This window comes from Harpia harpyja, chromosome 17 (assembly GCF_026419915.1).
Source record: "Harpia harpyja isolate bHarHar1 chromosome 17, bHarHar1 primary haplotype, whole genome shotgun sequence".
Taxonomy (NCBI): Eukaryota; Metazoa; Chordata; class Aves; order Accipitriformes; family Accipitridae; genus Harpia; species Harpia harpyja.
Genome location: NC_068956.1, coordinates 6,674,979 through 6,698,835, shown reverse-complemented (window position 1 = coordinate 6,698,835; position 23,857 = coordinate 6,674,979). Strand labels below are relative to the sequence as shown.

Sequence of the window (23,857 nt, the reverse complement as noted above, 5' to 3'; positions counted from 1 at the left end):
CCCCCATTTGAGGGAAGGAACAGTTTTCCCAGTCTTGGAAGTCGAGATTTACACCTTTTGATCACCTTTCCAGAACTGTATCAAAAGAAGTGGGGGGAAAGGTCCCTATGTAAAGTATGTACCAGTGAGAGCATCTTGCATTATCACCCAGGTCTGTCTCAAATGGCAGTCCCATGCTTATCAGTGTTCAATTCTGAACCAGATATGGATTCAGGGGCACGTGTGAGGTGTTTTAAAATTCCTTCCTTGAAATGTTAAGCTATTTCTCTCCTCCATCTTCTCTTCCTAGTTCCCTTTAGGTAATTCCTTTAATGCATATATATTTCTACATATGTATATGTTATATCTATTACATATATTATATGTATTGGTTCCTGATGACCATTAAAAGGCAAATGTCGCACCCATTATAAAGGGCAAGAAGAAGGATCCAGGGAACTACAGAGCAGTCAGCCTAATCTCAGGCTCCAGGAAGATTATGGAGCAGATCTTCCTGGCACCTGTGTTCAAGCTTGATAACAGAGGGTCAAAGAAGAGTTGAAAGCACTGCCTGATCCTGGCAACACTGTTAACCTGCAAAATAGGAACTCAAACTTATCATAATATTTTCTCTTTCTGGATCTAAGACAAGACTTTCTAAAAGATGTAAGTATTGTCTGCCCACGTGAATAGAAAAAGGCAAAGGTTGCCCACAGTCAGGTTTAAGCACTGTTACTTTTTGACATAGTGGTATTTAAATATGTCCAAGTTAAAGATCTTGCGCTACAAAGTACAAAGTTCAAGGCTGTGTTTATCTTTGCCAGCTGACTTAAGATGCTGTTCTTTCTTTTTCTTTGCCTTCTATTCAGTGCCTGGCTTATGTGTCAGCTGGCTACTGTGTCCTAATAGTAACACTCAATCCACAATATAGGAGAAGGAAATTAGAAGTCACTAGTTTTTAATGATTTGGGGGGTTTTATTTCTTTTTTTTTTTTTGCTTTCTCATCTGAACAGTTATGTGGGGCCACTGAATGAACATAAACAGCATCTTCCTACTGTCTTCAATATAGATGCATTGCAAATTATGATCTCTGCCTATGGGGCTAAAAGTGTTTTGTCCTTGCTTTAATGAATATGCCTTAATTACAGAGACTGCTGTAGTATGTCAAACAGGACTTGTTATAGGATAACATAAGCTCCCACAGGACTGGCCAAAAACTCTGAATTAAGTAGGTAAATGTGAATTTCGCCCAAGAATGAGGACAAAGGCGTTTATTATAGTGATTCACAATTTATTTCTGTGGTAGAGTATGGCTCCCAGGGTTACGTGGCTCAGGCACCAATGTCCTACGAAGGAGAACGACATACAGAGCCGATCCAAAACCCATGGAGGTCCGCTGGCCATCAAGAGAGAAGCAGAAGCAGTTCGAGATCAGCCTCCAGCTCTGCTTTCCATCTTCTTACGCCCTGTCCCCACTGCTGGGGCACGGCTTTTTGCACAACACTGGTGTGTGGGGCAAGGAGGGTTACAGGCAGTCAGTAGTGTATGGCTGCCGGTTACCAGGGTGGAGGAGCTTGCTCCGTCTCGGTGCCTTGGACGGCGCAGCGGGCCTGTTCCTGAGAAAGCAGCTCTGCAGTCGTGGTGGGCCCAGCTCGCGTTCGGCGTGGAACAGCAGCTACCACTGCGGGGCTTGGAAATGCTCTTTTTCTTGAAGACGGCTGCAATTTTACTTCACAGTTTTAAGGCTGCCACCGTAGGTATCCATTTGGGTGAAACTCTGGCCAGCCCCTGACCTTTGCCACACGGAAATCCCTCTCAGGACTTAAATTCCCCCTGTGGTGTTGTTAACGTTTGCTTTTCCCATTTCCTGAGGTGGGCTGCCGGTACAGGAATCCCAAAGCAAATACACTGTCGCTGCACCTGACTCTTCCTACAGGAGAGGCTCGGAAGCGTGTCGCCTCATCCGCGCCCCCCCCCGCCATGGCGTCCTCACCCCCGGGCTGCGGGGCGCTCCCCCCGCTGAGGGACGGCGCGGCGCTTTTGGCGGGCTTTTCCCCGGCGGCACACGCCGCCAGAGGGCGCCGCTGCCCCTCGGAACGCGCCGAGGGGCGGGGCGGGGCGCGGGCTCCCCTCGCCTTGGCGACCGGCGGCGTCGCGATGGCGCCGGGGTGGGCGGTAGGTCCTGACTGACCGTGCGTGGGTGCAGCGGGAACACGGGTGTGGGGGGGTCGTGGTGACCGTTTCGGCCTTGGGGAGGCAGGTGCCCAGGGCCGTGAGGGGGGACTTGGATGTGGGTGGTGGTGGCGGCGGCGGGGTGAGGGGAGGCGCTTCGGAGGTTGGCCACGCTGGGAACTCTTTGGTGGCGGGGGACAGCGTGGGGGGGCTTAGGCACAGAGCGGCTGTACCAGCGGGGTCTGGTGGCTGCGGACTGGGAGACTCTGGCCACTGTGAGGGGTGACCCGGCTTCGTCCACTGAGGGGCCTGGTGATGAAGGGGGTAGCGGGGAATACGTGCAAGGGACACGCAGGAAGGGTTCGAGGGCTTTTGTTAGCCTGCCGTGGAGATTGGGAAGGGGTTACGGTGTGGCTGCAGAGTGCTGAGGTAATTATTGAGGGGGACTGAGGGAGCGGAGGCTACTGAAAATGCAGCTGCTTGAGATACAGGGGTAATGGTGTGAGTGCAAGCGCCGGTGTGGATGGCCCTGACGATAGTGATTGAGCTCATGTGAGTGGTGGGCCGCCACAGCAGGTGGTCCCTGCAATGAGTGTCTGGAAAGTCACAGCAGCCGGGTTGCAGCGTCTGGGATCTGCTTCCTTCTTCCAAGGATGTAACGGCAGTGTAGTTATTGATTGAGAAAGTGCTGGTAGCAATAATGGGGGTCTGTCAAGAGTTAAGCCTCGCAATTTGTTTGTTTGGGAGAAGAAACAGATCTTGCCCTCTGCAAACGTTTTCCTGCTGGTTTAAAATCTGCAGTCAATTCTTAGTCCCCCTAAATATGTTCTCTTCTCTCTCATGTGTGTGTATTTTCTATAGTTTGCAAAATCCAGCAAATCTGTTATTATAGTGTGGGGTTTTTACCTTGTTGTACAACTTGGAGTCTTTCTTGTTGCTTCCTGCACAGGAAGAATTTCATAAATATAACACTGGAGCTCACCTGGGGCTGGAGTTCCAAAAAAAACCCAAAACCTTTTCAAAGTACTGTTGCTCAAAACGTTTCAGTCTGTATCCAGTTTTAAGCAGGGGATTTCATTATCCATTTAGTGGAAGGGACAGAAATAATAAAAAAAAAAAAAAGTTAGGGATTGCTGCAGTGATCTTCCATTTCTGAAGAAAATCAGTAAAATAAATGCTCAAGTGAAAGTGGAATCAATACCAGTCCAGTCAATTCTGCACTGAAGAAGGATGACAGATTCTTTTTTATACTTAAAAAATGTATCCTGCATTTGTGCATTCAGGCTGGAAATTTCAAAGGGGTCTAGGGGAGCTGAGTACCTAACTTCCTGTCTCAGTGAGATTTTTTTCTTAATTCACTTGGACTTTTTAAAAAATCTCAATTTTACAACAGTCATGTGTTTAGGATTTTTTAAAGTTTCATGAAAAATATTATATCAGTAAACAGAAGCTTAACTTGAATTGGTATCTGCAAAGGTTATGTGTGAATATTAAGGACAATATGGCTTCAGACTCAAGTGGATGCTCAGGTACAAAAGTTGTGGTTTTTTTTTTTCTTGGGTAATAAACGTCAGTAAGGTTTGCTGCAGTCATGTGGTGATACTGTGACACAGGCATGATTGTATTGAAGTTCCACAATAGAAATATTTTACTAATGTGTAAAAACCATTAAAGCTTTGATATGGGACATTTCAGAGAGAAGTTCAAGATATTGCTGGTGAAATTCAGAATTTTCCAGGTTTCTGTGAATGGAATTAGCTGTATCTGTGACATAAATAATCAGGTGTTGCAAAGACTGTAACTTACAGCTCTAGACAATTGTCCCTATGAGTGTGAATTTGTCTCCAGCAGCAGAACAGACAAAATCTTCATGAGCAGATTTCCAACAGAGTGGGAGTAAAATTCTTCTACATAAAACATTATGAAGAAGATACTCCAAGGTCTAAGGAGCTGTGTGGGGACGTAGACTCCAAGGTGTGTTTACACTTTCTTTCACTTACCTTGCAGAGCTGCCACACAGTGAACATTTCTTTTACATGCCCTTCTGCAATATACAGCACACTGCCTGCCCTCAGCACCCTCACATTTCATCGGCAGGCATCAGCTCCTCCTCTAGGGCAGAAGGTTATTTTGTAAACAGAAAGCTGACATTGCCTTGCTTCAGGGTATGGTGAATGCAGTAAGAAGGCATGTGCCGTATGGATTAGAGTGCATCTGTCAATAGTTGGTTTAACTTCATTCCCTTGGTTTTACATTGATTTGCCAGGCTTGCTATGTGGCTTTCTGCTGATTTTTTTTTTTTTTTTCTGTTTCCTTGTGCTCATTTTAATAGGAAAAGTATCCAGCCTGCTGTATTTAGTCACAGAACAAATTGTTATCAGTTTTAGGTACTAGAATGATATTTGTTAGAATTCAGAAAAGCAGTTTAATATGAAAGCAGGTTATATAAAATGTTTCTACTCATTTGGTAATAAAACCTCCTATGTTACATGAACTAATGTGGTTTTGGCATTTGATTATGTGACTGTTAAAAATGAGGAATCTTCTTAAGTGCCCTTTTCTTGTGACTTTTTTATTTTATATAATATATGCTACCAGTTCTGTTACAGAACTATTCATTGTCAGTTGAATTCTGAGGTTGGCAGTTGTGACAACGTGCCCAGGGAATACTGCTGACATGCATATCTGTTCAGAGAGTGGTTTTGTTCCAGCTCCGACAATGAAAACTGATATCAGAGTTGCAGTGAAAGGGAAATATTCATAGTGCTAGGAGAACAGAAGGAGAGGGAAAGAGATGCATATTAACAAGTGGACTGGATTAAACAAGCCTGATAAAGAAACAGAGGCAAAGGACTGGAAGAGGAACAACTGCTTGTTTGATTTGCAAGAATGTAAAACAGCCCGCAGCAAGGGATGCAGTAACTAGTGATAGAGGCTACTGTTCACAAATGTATCTTTAATCAGGACAACACTTCAGGATGTCCCAAAAACACTGGCCTGAGTGCTACCCTGGGCAGGATTATTGTTGTCAAAAAAACAACATTTTTTTTTTTTTTTATTTCAGAACTGTTAGGAACTTGTCACAAGTGACAAAGGTGAGTGAACATATGACATCTTGTAAATAATTTCTTTCTCTTTTTTTTTTTTTTCTTCTTTTCTGCTTGCCCTTTCCTCCCTTTAGATCTAACATCTAGCACAAGTACAACTAAAAGCATGGAAGAGAAGAAAGAGGAGAAACCAGAAGAGCAACTTACAGAACCTGAATCAGCTTTCCCAGAAGCCTTACTAGAATTTCAGTAGGTTTAATATATTTAACTTCTCACTCATACAGAATATGTGAATGGATAAAGCAGATAACAAAGACAACTTATCCAATTCAGAGCCTGAGCTGATTGACTGTGGCAGTTGTGTACTGTTCTTTTGTGTTCTTAAGGCTATTTCGGAAATACACACTTTTAAAGCTATACCTGTAAGAAAGCATTTAAGTGGGTCAGAAATAATTTTAAGCTGTTGGGTTATAACTTGGGAAAAAGAGTTTTATTAAAAACAAGAACCCCTCCTTTTTTGTCTGCTAGTAGCAAGCTTTTGATCAGCATACTGTCAAGTTGCAGGATCACATTTGGCTGTATTTTTTAGGATTCCTTGGTGTTCACAGAGGTATATAGTCAACTAGCCAGAACCCCAAGACCTACTGTTTGCTCCCTTGGCGCAGCTGAGAGCGGAGTACAAAGGAAAGTGTTTTATTTTGAAAATAACAGAAGGATAACTTAAAGGTCTCTTAAAATCAAGCATAGAAAAATAAGAGCCAAGAGGGGAATATCTGAAGTAGTTACAAAATAGTAAATTTTATTTGATCTCCAATCTCTTGAGTAGATGATTAAAAGGAGAAAAAATAAGCTCTGTGACTTATCATCAGAGAGGCAGAAATTGAAGGGGAGAAACCTCAACAGCATCCAATATTCAACAATTATCAGCATTTAGGGAGCAAGGAGTAGTGCCTTGGTGTAGAAATGAAAAGCAGGTAAGCAAACTGAAGAGCAACCGCATGTACTTCTAGTGACATCTATAGGAGTTTACAGGGTTTATGTGGGATTTTCTATTTCATTTTACAAAGAACAGAGTACAAGTTTCCATAGTGAAACAGACCAGATTTAGCTGAATCGTATCACAAATAAATACCATCCAAAAAGTCGACAATTCAACCCATCTATTTTGCTAAGAAATAAGCAAACTCTATTACTAGGCTGAGAAAAATACCGCACCACTTTCGGATAAAATTATTGTCATGCATATTCAAATATCCAAGCAAATGACTCATTTGTCTGAAGAATCTTCCACTGAAATGGGTGCTGTACTGGATATTTAGTTTCTACAGCAACAGTAGGGGAAAAAGGGAAGAAAAGTATTTTTCTTTCTGTCTTTATTTTTCTCCTTCTCTCCTCTCTTTCCCTCTTGCTCTCTCTTTCCCTCTCTATCTTTACCTCTGTAATCTATAACTTCTCTGTACCACTTGATTGAACAAAGCAGCGTAATCATACAAGTGAATATCTGTCACATTCCACTTTAGGATTTTTCAAGTGTGTAGTATTTATTTAACATCCATTCCTGCTTTTTCTTCTGTACATTGAAGAATGGTTACTGTTCATAGCAAGTGTGTTATTTTGCATTTTTCTGTACAGTTTTCTGTTTCAGGATTGGTTAGGAACAACAGTCCCATGAATTACTTGCCCTAGTAACATCCTATAGATGACTGACAAAACTGTCATCGTATTGGAGAGGAGTGTTGTTTCTAGATGATTAAATCATCTAGATGAAACCTAGTATACAGAGTTGAGAAAAATAGTATCAAAGGAATCATCAATCTTGCTGTTTTGTAGCTTTTATCTGGCAAATACCATCAAAAAATAATCTAAAGAGGAAGGTTCCGGTATGTAGCAGACAAAAGAGCAAATTCTACTCATATACATTTTTGACATTAACAAAGCGATGGATATAGACTGCCACTTCATGGAAAATCTTAAAGCAGCAGAAATTAAGATCAGCAGCAGTATTCAAAATACAGAAATGGTTTAAAATGGCAGGTAATTTAGGAGGTCACACTGTGTGGCCAAGCCACCATACCCCCATATCTCTGTTCTAGTCTCTCTAACTAATATCCTTGTACTGAATGGAAAACCTGAAGAATACTTTGGAGCACACTGACACCAGAGAATGCAAATCTAGTAACCTGCAATTTGCATGATTGAGTGATCCAAACTTAGCCAGGAAAAAATTATCTTCTTTTAAAACAACTTAATGCAATAGGGAGGGGCAAAAAAAAAAACCAAACCCACAACTCCAAAACAAAAACTCAAGGAACAATAGCTGTTGAAACAGTAAAAGATATTGTAATAATTGTAATACTTGCCTCTACTGTGCTATATGATGAATGAATTCCAGGAGCAGAGGGAAAGATTACAGAGAATTTTGCAAATAGGCAGCATTTGCAATCCAGTGTTTCTCATTCTTGAAGAGAGAACACCAGAAAAAAATACTGATTTTACAGCTATGGCAAAGAGGATGACAAGTAGTCTATGAAAATTGTGAAAGCAGTGAGCTAGTTCTTTGACAAAAATGTGTAAATGTACTTAGAAGATACTACTCGGGCTGCAGTCCCTATTCCCTTAGCACTTCTTAAAGGCTAGCAAGTTCTTGGTGTACAAATGCAGTTAACGAAGGTCAACAAACCACATTTTCAGAAGAATTGAATCCCATTTCATTTTCCAGTTTGGGATTTATCTGACCTATGTCTGAGTGTGTTGCCTAAGCTTCCTCTATAGTGAGTGGTGAGTAATATTTCTGGAGCACAAATAATCTTGTCCTAAAAGAGACCTCTGCAACAGGTCAGCTAAACCACATCCAGAAAGAGTAAACCAGTTTTATCCTCTCTAGTGGTTACAAAGGAACAGTTTAATCAGGGAGTCTGTTTTCTCAGTAGGAGTATGAGATCCAAACTAACACAAAGGTCCAGATGTATAAGGGAAATCATTTCTTTATGTGTAGTAAGCGGACAGTGGTATCTACCAAAATCAGTCAAGCATATGATACGAAAATAAACATTTCAGTAGTATTTACATCTAATCTAGGTTAAATAGCATTCCTCTCCTGTTTTTGTAAGAATGTCTCTTTCTTTACTCTTTCTCCACAGAATTGAGACAAAAGAAGCAGCAATTGATCAGGTTTTGTTTGATCTGAAAAAAGTGGAAAAAAAGAACAAAGAATATAATGAAAGAGTGAGTGACCATGCATCCTTCTCCCAACACATTTTATATGTGATATTTTAACTCACAGATTCAATTTTCTTCTTAAAGCTACTTTCACTAAAACTAGTCATTGCAGTGAATTCCTTACAGTCAGTGAAACTAAAGTTAGTGAGTCGCTTTATGTGCTAAAAGTTTAAGTGTTATCTGAATTAAATGTGACATAAAGCATAAATGTCCTAAATAAAATTGTGCAAAAAAAGGAGCTGCAGGAGTAGAACATTGCAGAATAGGACACAGCAGTAAGGTGAAGTGAGTTCAGTGAAGGTGTTTTCCAGTGCACATGAGATCCTTAGTAACTGCCTAAGTATTTAATCTCACTCTGCAGCAAACATAGGACAGCAAGCCCCCTTTCAGTAGGTAACTTTACTGCAGTACATTCAGATATGCCTTTTTAAACAATCTTGCAAATATTCCTCAATATTTCAGCGCACAAAGAATAAACGGTATTAACTTCATTTTTGTTAGTAGTAGTTAGTAGATTAGCAGATCTAACCAAGTATTGAGACTTGCTGACCACCTTTGATTCACTTCTGAGGTAATGGAATTGCACAGGTTTCTGTGAGAGTTTAGTTATTCTTGCAAACTTAGTTACAATGAAAACTGACCAAAGAAAAAAGAGCATCACACAATTGTCTAGGTGCAGTTTTTAGCGCTGCTTGGTGAAGACTCACCTTCTTGTGGATTAAGAGTTGTGTTGGGTTATTTTTAGAACAAGGTTATGTAACTACTGATCACACCTGAGTGACGCTTTAAAGAACTGTATATATGAACTGTATATAAAAAACTATATATATAGAACTATATATAAAGAACTGTAATATGGCATCTCATGACTGAGAGCAGTGAACTTTGAAAGTGGATATATATAGTCACCTAATGAAAGGAATTCAAATCGCTCAAAACCCTTTTGAACTGGATCGTGTTTAGCTTTCCTTGGTGTTCCTTTCAGTCTTGAAGCCTGGATGGTGTTTCATTTGTGGCCTTAACTATCAGTGGAAGTGGCATTTGGCTCTTCTCTCTGCAGACATCTGAAGTCTTATGGTTATTCCCCCAATTTGCTGCTAGTTCATGGTCTCTCAAGGACTCCTTCATATTTTGGACTGTGCAAGGTACTTCAGGGCATGCTTGAAGTGCTATTTGTTTAATTTACCCATGTTTTGACAGTTCTTTGAACTCCATTCTTTGTTTCCACTTAATGTTTCTGAGTGGTTTAGAGTTAATCCTTCTAGAAGCAGGAAACGTTTGAGACTTTCTCTACTGCATAGTTACTGTTACAGTTTGGCTGGTAAGGTTATTTGCTCCTTTATGGTATCCTTTGGGAGCAAACATACACAATTAGTAATTTCAGATATTTTGAGTGTCACTTGAGAGAGTCATGGCCAGGGGATGTAATCACAATTGTGGAGTCAGTAGGTATAACTAATTCCAGCTCTGACAAAACTCTCTACTGTGGTTACATGGAAGTGAACTGATTGTCTGACAACATTTCTACATAAAGGTGTTACATTGTCAGGAAGAATGTTGATGTCAAGAACTCCTACAAATAAATATTGTTTTTAAATTGACCCGCAAGGGACCTTTTTCCAGGCAATGGAGGACTATTCATGTGCTGCACCAAGTACAGCAGTCATTTGTCTCCCATTTCCTTGTAATGGTCTTGAAGTTACTGAGAAACTTCTGAGACTTGTGAACTCTCCCTTCCACTCCATCCTTTTCGAATATGAAGAATAGCTGTTTAACTAGTGTTTTTGTGGTGCATCCTGGCACTAGGTCATATTTTACTTTTCTTCGCTACTTAAGTTTGTAACTTCGAAAACTAATTTGAAAATGTTTTAATACATGCCTTATCTTCTGTTCTTTCATAGAATGACCTTCTGAAGGAAGAACAGCGGGCACACATCAGGCGCATACTAAGACAAATAGAAGAAGAGGAGAAAGAACAAGATGAAAAGGAGGTTGTAACTAGGGATGATGTGGAAGAGTCACTGAAAGCAATATGGCAGTATGCTAAGGACAAAGAACAACTGCTGAAAGGTATGTTGTGATTCATGGAAGTGTGGTTTGCAGTTTACACAGTTGGGATTGAGTACTTTTTTTGCATTTTAAATAGAGATTAAACTTCATTGTTCCATCAAAAGCATAATACTTTTATTCCCCAAAATTAAGCTAAGCCTAGTATGAGGTTGTGGAAGGCTTATAAGTAAACCTGATAATTGAGTTAAAATTCAGTAGATGTGGGTCTTTAATATACAGGGTCTCTTTCTATAAGACTATGTTTTGTTCCTTCCAAGTGATGTGTATTACTGTGCAAGTACAGAGGCTTCATATTTTCTGTTAAGTTGAACTTCATGAAAGCCCTATGCACTGGCTCCACTGGAAGATTAAAAAAAAAATTACTGATGGCAGCAAAAATGACCAGTTTTATTGTTGAAAGTTCTGGCCGCCATCCCTGAGGTTGTCCATGGGAGACACATGTCTTTGATTACAACATTTCAGTGAGAACTGTTGTCTCTCCTTGGCAGAATAAGATCAAGCTGTTTTCAGCAATGATGGTGGTGGCCCTTGACACTATGTGGGGCACCATGTTGTAACGTATTGTAGTGTAGAAGAATCACCCTTCTTTCTCCGGTCCTAGTCAAAGCGCCTTTATTAAAGAATTCGATGAAGTTGTAAGAATTATGAACTATCAGTTGAAGAAATTGGTAATGAATTTGTCTTCTGATGTTCTTACTTTAATAGATCTGCACTCCCAGATTGAAGAAACTGACAAAAGACTTTCAGTAAAGCGGCGTGAGAGGGATTATTGGTTGGAGTACAAAAATGTAGGAAGTAAAGCACAGGCCAACAAGATTATGAATCTGGAAAAAAACATCAAGGAAGTCAAAGATGACCTTCACAGGGCTACAGGTCAGTTTACAGCTAGTGTAATGCAAGTCTTACAAGCTCACTCTGTATTACTTCTGGGAACTAATAAAATTATAAATTTTGTTTGCTATCAAGTAATTTATATCAACTTTTCCAAGACGGTGCACCTAAACTACGCTGCATAATCCCATAAAATGGAAGAATTTGCTCTCTCTGTGAAAGTCCCTTTATTAAAGGAATTGATAAAGTTACAGAAAGTATGAACACTTAAAGAAACTGATAAGCTTGTCTTCTGATTACTTTCTTGTAAAATACAGGCAACCCATTTTAAAAAAAATGTTACTGTGAAGGACAGTGGTTTTCTAAAAATAAATCTCCATATATTTAGGTCACCTACACACAAGACTCCGTTAGCAGTCATACTTGAAAATGTTGACTCTGCTGTTGTTGCTTCTCATCATGCTACAAGCACTTCACATGTTGAAAACTCCTTTGACAGGAAAGTAGTATGAGCTCATTCTTGGAACAGTCTTTTGAACTGAGCATACTGGTTCAAATGCAGAACTAGAGGGAGCTGTTTAGCCAGTGGTCTGAACTTTGCTTCCTCGTTGCATAGTCTCATGTATGAGGTACTGCAAAATTGCCAGTACAGACATAGATAAATACTGGGAACTGGAACTGACACAACAGTGGAATTAATTTGAGAGCTGATGTATTCTGGTGCTGAGTGCTTTACAAAGATTTCTTTACTACTGCATTATTTTAAAATCATTTGAATACTTTGCTGTTACATAACCCATGCTCCTAATGGGAGAAGGATGTCCTGGTTTTCTTCCTTTATGTCCCTCTCAGTATGCATGACCACAGCCAAGCAGCTGGTAGTAACAGGCAGTGACATTGCTCTAAGGGTCTCTGTATATTCTGTGCCAACCATTACCAGGCATCAACTACCGTGGATAAGAGCCAGCTAGCTATCTTTTTGTCTCTTGAAACATATTTTATCACGATTAAGATCTAAACTGTGTTTTCTACGTTGCCAGATAGCTTGTCAGATATCCATCTCTGTATTCAGGAGAGGTTGATATTTTTCATTATGCATTTTCCATGATCTTAATCAATTCAAAATTTTGTTATACAGCTACTGAAATATGAAATGAAAAAGAGAATGGGCTTTTATATAGAATGCCAGAATGAGCCAGTAGGAACATTCAGTTTGACCTCCTGCATGTCACAGGGTACAGAGCTAAAAATTTGCAGTCAAACGGAAGTGTATTTATAGAAAGACTGTTACAGAGGTACATACAGCAGTTGCCTAATTAACATACTGCAAAATGATGCTGCCAGTACTGGATGCTAGCATATTCTTTTACTCAACTTCCTAAAATCAAACTTATAAAGTGGCTGGGGAGTACAGTCTTCTAGCCTACCAAAAAAAAAAAAAAATCTAACAAGCTTCCAGAGTGATGCAGCAGCAAATTGAGCTTGTTCACTTCTTGAGTGTGTAACAGGCTTAGGGAATAAGCATAGGTGAAGAGGTTTTTGTCTCTGTAGGTACCACTGAAGGGCTTGACGCTGGCATAGTTCATGTGGTCTGGAGATGACATTTTAAACAAAATTGCTGGAGGGGAGAGGAAGCAAGAGAGTGCCATACACTTACATGAGGTGTGGTGAAAAGTGTTGCAGTGAGAGAGTTAGGGAAAATAGCCTCCTTAGAAACAGTAAGTATGTCTGAACAGTTCTTCCTTTTCTTCATTCTCCCAGTACAACTTAGGTTGTTTAGGTGTCTGAAAGAATGAAAAGATGAATTAATTATAGTGTGTAAGTACTTCCATTTCATTCTACCAAGTCTAGATGGTGGATTGATTAAGGCAGGCCAGCTTCCACAGTGTTAAATTAAGAACTAATGCACAACTAATGCACCTTTCATATTTGACTGCCTTTGACTCCACAGTGGGTCCATGACCAGATACTCATTTACAGCCAGATCAGCAACAGGCTGTCTGCAACATGAGTGCAGAGCTAGGCTGAATTTCACACCTCTGGAACAAGTATGAAGTGCCTTCATTCAAAGAAAATTGCTACAATCTAATTCATTCCTTCAAAAGGAGAAAATACCAAGTGGCAGTGGACTACTTAGAATGGCACAAAAACAACTGAGGGGAAGGATGAAATAATTAAATAGCAAGTGACTAGAACCTGAAGCCAAACAAATTCTTTTCGACATAAGACAAACTTTTTAAATAATGACCACAAGTAATGATGAAAGCAAATCATTGAGGCAATTGCCACATTCTCCATTTTGTCCTGTTGTCAAATTAGAACCCCCTGGAAAGCTTAGGTAATTCAGAAAACTTATTAGGCTCTGTATAATAACTGTCTGAAAAAAATACTATGGGCATAAGATGATCCAATATGCTTCTATATCTAAAAAATAAGTTTTCTAAGCAAATCTCTTGCATGACTCCAGGAGCTCTGCTATTGATAGAGGCAAATTTAATGTTAAGATACCAACATTTTAGCAGAGAATTGCTCAGCTCACTGCTCAGTTAGCAGTGAATTGCTCAGCTGTTGTTGCCAACAGAAATGTGCAAGCCACTTCAGATTTCTAGTTTTGTAGTTAACACTGCTGTCCTTTGGATTTATGAGAACAATTTCTATGGAGAAGGATGTTTGAATCCTTTTCTGTGGAGCATTTATGCATGTGACGCTGGCTGATAAGTTCCAGTTTAGGAACAACATGCCAATTATCTGTTTGTTGTTGGGAGAAATTGATGTCAAATAATGATTTCTGATTTTCTTTTTTTGTTTTGAAGAATATTATACAAATGCTTTGAAAGCAGTGAAAGAAGAAAATGACAGACTGGTTGAGAGGCACATGAAGTTAAGTAAGGAACAGGCCCCTGAGGTATTCCTTCTGCTTTTTTTAAAAGTCCTAACTGCATTGTAGTTAGGATTCATGTACTCTGCTTTAATAATTATTTTAACTTGAATTAAGATTTGGATCTTTTCTAATAAATTGAAAGTAAAATAAACTGTAAATCTTCTTACTGTACATTGCATTGGTTATTGTTATACACACACATGCTTTTGGTTTTTTACATCAGACTAACAATGAGTAGATGTGAGGGCATTTTACAAATGATGTATGGGAAACTGGGATACCATACCATCCACTGATATGACTTGTTCAAGAACATGTCACTTTTGCTGTGACCTTGATTTTGACATTTGCATAGACTTCAAAAAACAATAACACACTAAGAGATTGTCTGCATGGAAATATACATCATTTGGGGGGAGGGGGGAAAGTTGTTTTGTACTTGTAAACTACAACATTTTTAAAATGCCAAAATAGTGCAGTCTACAGTAAATTTTAGGCTTATTGATACATAGATTTGTTGTTGTTGTTGTTATCTCTGCCAGCTGTGTTTTGCAAACATGATTTACAAAATATTTACGGTGACGGCTTCTTACAGTCACAAAATGCAAAGCATACTTCAGTACAAATCACTGGTTGGCCCCATTAGGTATTTAAATTCACTGACTTCAGTGCTGAAATTTTCAGTTATGTGAGAACATAATCCAAAAGACTGTGTTTATGGTGATCTGCAGGGGCATCTTCCCTCCCAGTTGTTCCTTTCTACTTACTGACATCAATAATTAAATTGTAGCCTTGGCTCATTAGCATAGACCTCTACACGTTTAAGTCACTTGTAATAGATCAGCAAGTACTGCCTCATTTGTGATTTCGCTTGGGTTTTTTAATAGCTAAAGGTTTGATTTTCTGAAAACAGGAAGATTTGAGCAGTAGTGAGAACATAGCAGAACTTGATAGGCAAAAAGGAAATGTCTTATTTTAATATGTGAAATTATAAAACATTGCTAAATTGTTTGACATGTAAACTGCACTAGGCAGGATGATGGAGAAGAAACAGCTGGCTTTGTGGACTAAATCCCCTTGTAATCCCTTGGGATGCTACAGTCTGTTGTGTGGATATTTCTTAATTATTTCCTGCTAAACAGCAGAAGGTTCTTCTTTATAGTATGCAGCACTGTCAAAGTCCTGCTTTAAGATGAGATGATCTTAAATTGTGTTTTCTCAGAATGCTCTAAGATACTTAGACAAAAACTGTCGCAGAGAAATTGAAGAGAATGAATGGCTAAAAGAAGAGGTAAGAGGATCACTTGCTTACAGTTTATCATGGTAGTTCAGGTTTGAAATACCGTGGCCTGCAGTCATAACTGTTTCCAGTGATGGGCCTCTGAAGATTTTCATAGAAAAAGGAGAGCAATTTTCCTGTAATTAATCTGTAATCCTGAGTAGCAAACAGTGTATGTGATGAATAAAGGTAAAAGGTCAACGTCTGCTTTCACAAATGAAGGACCCTTTTTCCTGCCCAAGCAGTTATATGGAGGACTACAACATTCCATACAATTAAGTATTTACACCTATGGAGATTGGGATACTATACAGTGTAAAGGCTCAACCATGTAAGTATCTGAAAAGTGTAGTTTTGAATTGCGTTAAAGTTCTACTGCTGCCATATTGAAAGAAAATGGATATGGATGTTGGAAACATTTTTGGAGAAAGGGCTTGAGACAGCTTTGAATGGGAGATAATAAAGAAACCCTGGAGATTAGTACACTGAAGAGAGGAAAATCAAAATCGTATATAGTTGTAATTGATTACTTGATAGCTTTTATACTGTCATTTAATGGCAATTTAGAGCTATATATTAGATAGTTGCAACTTTTCTTGTCAAGAAAAAACTTTTTTGTGAGCCAAATTTAGAAAACTGATTTTTCCATGGTGAAAGTTTGATTGTGTTTCTTCCAATCAATACAGGTTCTTTGTTGCGATCCAATCTAAGGAAGAGATTGGAGGGAGGAAATACCCTTCCCCACCTCTACAACCTCACAGTTTAGAACTGAGCAAAACTTTTTGGGAAATTAATAAATGAACTTACTGTTTTTCAGTGCCACATCAACAAACCTGGCAGAGGTTTCTCCATTTTACTTACTAGTCTAAGATACTTGCCAGTATGCAGGGATATGGCTTTCCTTCTTCCCCTTAATGAGCTCTGAGCCTACATCTTTAACTTTGCAGGGAGGGTGTCCAAACCACAGCTTCTGAGGCAATGAGATAGGGGTCAATAGAAAAGAATTAATGTTTTAATCTGTATAAACAAACAGGAGCTCGAATTTATACATCCTATCACTGAATGAGTATGAATTCCTTTCCCATCTCCCTGTCTCACTGAACACTTACAAATTTTACACGCATTAGGCAATGTCAACAAGGGAGATCCGCTTTGGAGTATGCTTACGTCCTGACAGGCCCTCACCTCGGAATTGAGGGATTTGGGTTTCTTTCCTCTCAACTAGACATTTCCTATGTTATGAATTAGTTTCCTATGTTATGAATTAGTGCTTTGAATTATTGTGGAAAACAAAATGATTATCACTAACTTCTCCAGTCCTGTGAATTCAACCATTCATTTTCTCTGCTTTTCTTCTACAGATGAAATATTTTCTTTCAGGCTAATGTTTATATGTAGCTGACAGACTCTTCCAGTATTTTTTGAGGGGGAGATAAACCAAAATTTCAGTTTTGTCCAAGTTCAAAATTTATCACTTCTTCAGTTTGCCCACTGAACTGAAAAATGACTTACCAAAACAGCCCTAAACTAGTTACCTCCAAATTTTAACAGGTTTGGAGACTTCAGTCACATTTTTCCATGGTTACTGTGTCACACCAAGGCGGTGCAAAGCTGCATCACCTCACTGTGCCAAGCCACATCCTGTTACTGGTTAATGTCCTGTCATTTTCACCTTTTTTTAATCCCTGGGAGAAATGGGAACTAGTTTTTAACTGCAAATTTGGATGATTATAGCTGGGTTAATTTGGCTCTGGTGAGAACAGATGCATTTAGACCACTAGATACTGCTTTTAAACGTGCATATGGCTGAGATTTCTGGGAAGGTATCCATCCCATAGTATATTCCACTTCCCAGTGAAGGGGTAAGAACTTGTTTGTACTTCAGGAAAAGTGAGAGGAATTGTGGGAACTGAATAACTGGTATCATTTGGTTAATACAACTTCATGGTAATATGGAGCAATTACCAGTCCAAAAGAAAGTAGAATCACGACATTTAACCAATGTCGTGGCTAACTTGGACTAAAAGCTTCACTAATTCTGGGTAAGAAGGTTTTGTGTATAGGCAGGAATTAGAAAAGCAACACTTGCTGAACAAGAGCCTGAATTTCACTCTACAAAGGTTTTTCTCTCTCAAAGCTCTGATGTGATAGCAAAAAAGAAAAATCCAGAGCTTCTGTCTACTGGCCCCATTTGGCTACATGAGAAGGTTTTGCTATCAGGGCTGCATAGTCCAAATGTGTGTCTGTGATTGGCAGAGTTGTGCCAGTAAAGGGTTCTAAAAAAGGTGTGAAAGAATTAGAGAGGCCTTCCCTTTGCCTGAAAAAAAAAAGTGTCAGTGTTTCTCCACCTAGTGCATAGTCTTGCTGATAACAGCTGCATTCATTCTAGGTATGTGCTATTAAGATATTTACTATGAAAGGTTTCCAAAATGGGTATAGTCTTTCTAAGATTATGCTTTTTTTTTTTTTTTTTTTTTCTCAATTGTCAAAAGGTTAAGATCTACCAAAAGGAAGTAAGTGATTTGAAAGCTTCTATTCAGCTCCTGGAAGAAGAAAATATTGGTTTAGTGACAAAACTGATTGATGGCAGACTTCAGAATCTGAGAGTACCCAGGTAAAATGATGACTTTACAGACTCAAAAATGATGTAATTTTTTTTACAAAGATAATGCCTTCTCCTGCCTCTAGACCTATTTGGTCTCTCCCACAATAAAGCCAAGGTAGTTTCCTAGTTGAGGGGAAGCAGGATTTCACTGAGTATATGTGGGACTTGTATCTCTGAAGGATGACAGTGATATTGTAACCTCCTAAATACCAAAATTCAGGGAAGAAACTGGATTCTTTAATAATCTTGTAAGACCTAGTGACACTCACTTTCTTTTAATGGGGATACCACTGGGGCTTGGAAATAGGTTCTTTCTGTTGTAATTGTCTCAGGCCCAGCTTCTCAGACCACGTGCTGAGTAATAGATTTTTCCTTTACTGTTGGCAAAATGTTTAAGTATGTGAAGACTAATATGCAAATATATGGGGTTTTGCAATCTCAAGTGAAACAGATGACCTGGTACTGAGTAAGGAAGAGGCCTTGGGATAGGTCTGTCTGTAGAGGTGTCTGTAGCATTAGTTTCTTTTATATATGGAAATTATTTAACTTTTTCCCTAGAGAAAGATTAATTTAGCTGCAAAATGTCAACACTAATGGTATCAAAAGCACAATGTAACAATGGGAATGATCCATCTTCATTTTCCAGTCCCAGCTCAGTGATTTCAGCCATATTGCATAAAAAAGTTCCAAGTCTTAAGTACTGACCGTTTTTCTCTCCTCTCCAAACTTTTGGACTGCTTTTAAGTGAGAGCTGCCAGCTGTGGTTTGAATCTTGGACTGACTGGAGACTATAACATTTGTTTTCTTTTAGTCTCATGGACATAGTTGAACTTAGGCACTAAGAATAAAAAAAGAACAGCTTATTAGCCACTAAGCTACCTGGCTGCCTCCATTGCATTCTTAAACCATTGCGCTATTCTGCATTTGTGTTTAAGCAGCAAATGGCTTTCAGAAAGTGTGCCCTCCCCCTCACCCCAAAATATTGCACAGGACAACTTAGAGAGAAAATTCAGACCTCTAATATGAGTTTCACTTTATCTTTTTAATTTCATAGGCATTTGTTTCTTACCCAGGCAGCTGGCTTGCGAGATGAATTTCCTAAGGATGAAATGAACGAAGTAGAGTATAGAGAGTATGCAGGTAATGCACATGCCAGCAGCTTATAAGAACTGATAAGTTACTGAACATTTACATACTTTTTATTTCTTAAGTTTTTCATCAAACTGCCTGTTTGACATGGTGAACTCTTAATCTCCCACTTAATTGCAGCCACCACAGCAATGATAGTTTGTAGTTTGTGTTACGAAGACAAACCCACACTCTACCTGTAATACAGTTTTAAAATTGAAATTGGTGTTTAGATTGTTGAATGTAATTACTCAATAGAGCTAGCCTGGAATGTGGTTAACAGGATCGGCCATCTTTCATGAAGATATGATTCATATCCTAATCAGTTCTTTACAGATTCGTATCATCATAACTTCATTATATCTTGTCCCTGAGAGGACACTTTTGAACTCTACAGGGGCTTTCACTTGAAGTGTACATGTACTTTACAGTCATTCAGCTAATAGAGATACATCAGAATTAAATTATAAATAAATCCCTAGCAAGAGCAGATGAAGCTACATGGAGCTCAGCCAGAACTGAAAATCTTGGTAAGCAGTACTGAATTTGGGGCTGAATCTCCATCTATTCTGGTAGGTGTGCCCAGGAAAAGGATATACCATTAGGACTGTATGAGGGTGCTTATCCATTCAGGGTGGTTTGTATGGATTCCTTAGTATCAGTTTTATGTACTCACTTTGTGTGAGTAGAAGAAAGAGGGGAAAAAAAGGACAAAACTAAATTGAAGAGGTAAGTTCCAAAAATTGAAGCCATACAGTTACGAATACGTGAACAAGTTTGTTGAAAGTTCTGATCAGTTCCAGCCATAGGTAGGCCTTTCTGGAACCATCAGGCTTCAGCAAACATGTTGACTAAGACTTCTGAATTAGAAATATGTTTACTTTGAACAGTTCAGCTCTATTACCTTTGCAATAGTTACTGGGAGGAGTAGGTTTTGTTCCAATAAGCTGGGGTCAAGTCACTGTCCCAGGCAAAAATGTAACTTGGCAGTCCATGTCCAGAATTGTCTATCATCCTGGGAGTCAACTGCAAATGTGAGCTCTTCAGGGGACTTATAAGTGGACTAGCTGTGTTTCAGCAACTTGTATATGTGAACATATACACACATTGATGCAGAAAAGGTTTTTACCTGGTTTTGCCGTCTTTCCTATTTTTTTAACTATTCATGCCATACAGGATTTAAGTTGAACTGATGAAAGTTAGTTTTTTTCCCTGCCCAGTTCCACAGACTCATTACTTCTAACTTCCAGTCAATTTTAGTCCCTGACCTTGATCAGAAATTGTGAACAGAAATAAACAGAAAAATCAGTGAGCAAAATCAACATTTGGCTCAGATTGCCAATTAAAAATCTTACCAAGCTGTTCATTACGTCACACTGGCCAAGCCACATTAAAGATTGCAGGCAATACTCATACTGAATACTAATTCTGATCTTCATAAAGCTTAACAATTACATACACATCATTGTTCATCTCTTTAAAAAGCGAAAGCAGATGGAGATGAAAGCCTCAGAAGTGCCACAGTCCCCTGTCAGAAAAACAAGACCTTTGCAAAGATTCAGTCTAAAACAGAGAATAAGAAGCCTCAAGACAGTGATGAGGAGCTGCAGGAAAAGTCTTTTACTCCAACTCTTGATAGCTTGTTGTATGAAGATGAAAAAGATTTCCAGGTATGAGTTAAAGTAATTGAGTCTTTCACTGACACAAACATATTTCAGTGTGGAGCATGAACTACTGCCAGGAGCGTGCTATTCCCAGTGGTGTTATGGCAGAAAAAACTCCAGTGTCTTTTACCTAGTGTACAATTCAGATGCTTAATCATAGGCATCTGGAGATGGCGAGGACACTCCCTGTCCTTCAGATGCTGGGCCAAAAGACCATAGGTTCGGTCATACAGGTCAGCCCATGTACATGTTTTGGATGTCTTAGGGCATCTCTGATAGCACGAGACACATTGTTTTAGCAATTGAAAGGTGTCTGAGGAATCAGCATGTGTGAGTGTCAAATTCTCCCTAGAAAGAATTCTGAATGTCACCAGGTGACAGTTTTCTGTGGTATTGCACAGATTCTTGTTTGCTTGCATGCTGGTCCTTTTAGAACTTATGTTGCATAGTAGCATTAAAGGATCAACAAGTCATTTAATCCTTCAAAGGAAAGCCAGGATGAGTGTCTTCCTGGGTGCAAAATACAGGGGTTGAGAAAATGAAAAGGTACAGGTTATGTGTAAATAGGCAGAGTTTGTGTGGTTCTTGAAAGAGGTAGTGGGACCTGCTTCAGGAGATCCTCGGTCCTAGGCTGCAAAAAGATATTTCCTGGGTGTCTTTGATACTACACTTTAGAGTTAGGAAAACTTGAATACATTTCTAAATAATTACTCTCAGAAAATATATTACTCTACATCATCGATTTCTACTGCAAGTTAAAGATGATGTACACGTGGTGCAGACTGCAGGGCTTGCTGCGTAAAGATAGTTCTCCATACCGTTTCTTTACTCTTGAATACTGTATTCAAACTTGCTCAATAATGAGTTTTAAAAAAAACCCTAAAATCCCCCCAAAACCCCAACAACAAGTCTTTTTCTAGAAATTTGGCATTAGTTTGATTAATATCCTGCAACTTGTGTTCAGAGAAATCATCCTGTTGCCTTGATCAGACTAAGTTAAGGAGTGGCTCTGTCCTGAAGAGTCATTACAGAGAAAAGCTGAACATTTGACAAAAAAAATCTGTCCGGGTGTTTGTTTCCTTGCAGTTGTTGCCCTGGGAGAGGAATACTAGCTTCAGTTCTTTCTTCCTGCTGTTAGCACTGCAGAGCCCACCCCACTAAGGGCCATAGGTGCTGCTGATGTTCTTGTACTTCTTAACAACGAAGGTATAATTGAGAACAGTGGAGTTGCATTGGCAACTATTATGAAAGCATTTATTAAATAGAGGTGATTCAAGAGCTTGCACTGTAGGATTTCTTCTTCCCTCTCCCTGGCTTTGGCTGTATGGTCCTGTTTCTGCCCTTAGGGAACCTGTAGTACACATCGGCCTTTTCTGTAGCTGATTCACTCGCTAACCCTGCAGAAAAGCTTGCCTTTTTTTCTCTTCCTGAATTAGTTTTCTGTTGGGTTAGTCAACCAAATTGACTCAGAGGTTTGGAGAAGGCCAGAGCCAGCACAGGCGTGGTGGAAGCACATGGCTGGACTTGGACCTCTCTCTTTTGGCAATAGTGAGCTGTTGGATTAGTTTAATTCTCACAGAACTGAACTTGGGAGCAGAATTTGGTTTGCAGAGAAAGTGTTATTGGTAAAAACACACAGGAAAAGAAGAGGGCAGCAGGGCTGCAGCCTCCTAAGATGAGCTAGCTTGTAAACCAAGCCCATTAACACTGACATTACCAAACATAGCAACCCCAGGGCAGCATCGTTACAGTTGCTTTTAAAAGGAAAGTTGCTGTTTTTTTTTTTAAGAATGGCTGCTTCTTGATGTAATTGCAGAATAAAAATATTCTTTCTTCTCAAGGAATACTTAAAACTGGGTCCTTTGGAGACAAAGCTGATGTGTGTGGTTGGAAGAGCGATGCCTATTCATGAAGAACCAGAAGGAATGCCAAGCAGGAGCCACAAAGAAGATGGTATTATTGGCAAATCAGAGGGGCACATCACGGCTCAGATGATCAAGGCCTTATGTAAAGAAAAGGTTGGTTAAAAATAGACAAACTGTGCTGTTAACATAGAAATGTAACATTCTCAGCTCATTAAATATCTGCTTTGTTCTTCAAGGAGTGTGTGGCACTGGGCTTTGTGGAAACTATTTTTGAGTGCCCTAATCATGATTTACACATGTAAGTTTAGTGAGAGGTATGTCTGTGTGCAGATGGCTAATTGAAAGGTTGCTTTACTTACCACTATGAGAACTCTTGTGCACTTTTTGGACTCCCCAATCCAATTAGCTGCACATATATCTAATAAAGGGTATGAGTTAGTATTTAGTTTTTGTGGTACCCACTTGCAGTCTGTCAAATGTGGAATTCCCTCTTGATCAGACACTGAATGGGTAAATGCAGGCTGCAATAAAATGTAGACCTGTTAAAAAATACTTAATATTCTGCTAAAGTGGAATCTAATTTATCCAAGCATAATCCAACTATTGCTAGAAACTGAATGTTTGAATGCATTTTGTCTCCATAAAACACCTACTTAAATATATTGAAATAACCAAAAATTGATTGAAAAAGAAAAACCAAAACCAGAGCATAAAAATCATCAAAGTCTTAATTTTTTTTTTTTAATTGGCCAAATATGTTGTGTAACCCTGTACCTTTGGTTTGTGGCTAGTCTCTATGAACACGTGCATTGATTCAGTGGGGTTTTTTTCCACTCTCATTGCACGTCCTGGACACCTTATCAGAAGTACACAATGCAGTCACTTCCCACAGGTGCAAGTAGGCTTCTGACCTATGCATTTCCTATTTAGAAACTTGTAAAAGCATTGAATAATCTGATTTAAACCCTTGATGGGTTAATCAGCTGTTTGGAATAAAGCTTTCTAAAAAGATTAAACATTTTAAACAACCCGTATCTATGCAGTGTCTCATCCTATCCCATACTTCAGTGCAAACATGTTTCATTTTTCAAGTGAGCTCAGATATTCCTGCCCAGC

General features: G+C 39.3%; 1 protein-coding gene across 3 annotated transcripts; it reads left to right on the top strand.

The window, feature by feature from the left end:
• The first annotated feature begins 2,076 nt into the window (after window positions 1-2,076).
• On the top strand, window positions 2,077-23,757 carry CCDC83 (coiled-coil domain containing 83). 3 transcript variants are annotated; one of them, XM_052813015.1, is made up of 11 exons: window positions 2,077-2,155; window positions 5,334-5,448; window positions 8,340-8,424; window positions 10,320-10,488; window positions 11,194-11,361; window positions 14,133-14,224; window positions 15,423-15,491; window positions 17,972-18,093; window positions 19,139-19,224; window positions 20,698-20,882; window positions 22,718-23,757. In XM_052813015.1, the coding sequence occupies exons 2-11, from the start codon at window positions 5,366-5,368 to the stop codon at window positions 22,901-22,903; spliced, it is 1,245 nt and encodes a 414-aa protein (XP_052668975.1). In that variant the 5' UTR covers window positions 2,077-2,155; window positions 5,334-5,365; the 3' UTR covers window positions 22,904-23,757. The 3 variants fall into 3 exon arrangements, with proteins under 3 accessions (XP_052668975.1, XP_052668976.1, XP_052668977.1); XM_052813016.1 differs by lacking the exon at window positions 2,077-2,155 and adding an exon at window positions 3,105-4,126; XM_052813017.1 differs by lacking the exons at window positions 2,077-2,155; window positions 5,334-5,448 and adding an exon at window positions 9,479-9,563.
• Window positions 23,758-23,857: the final 100 nt, after the last annotated feature.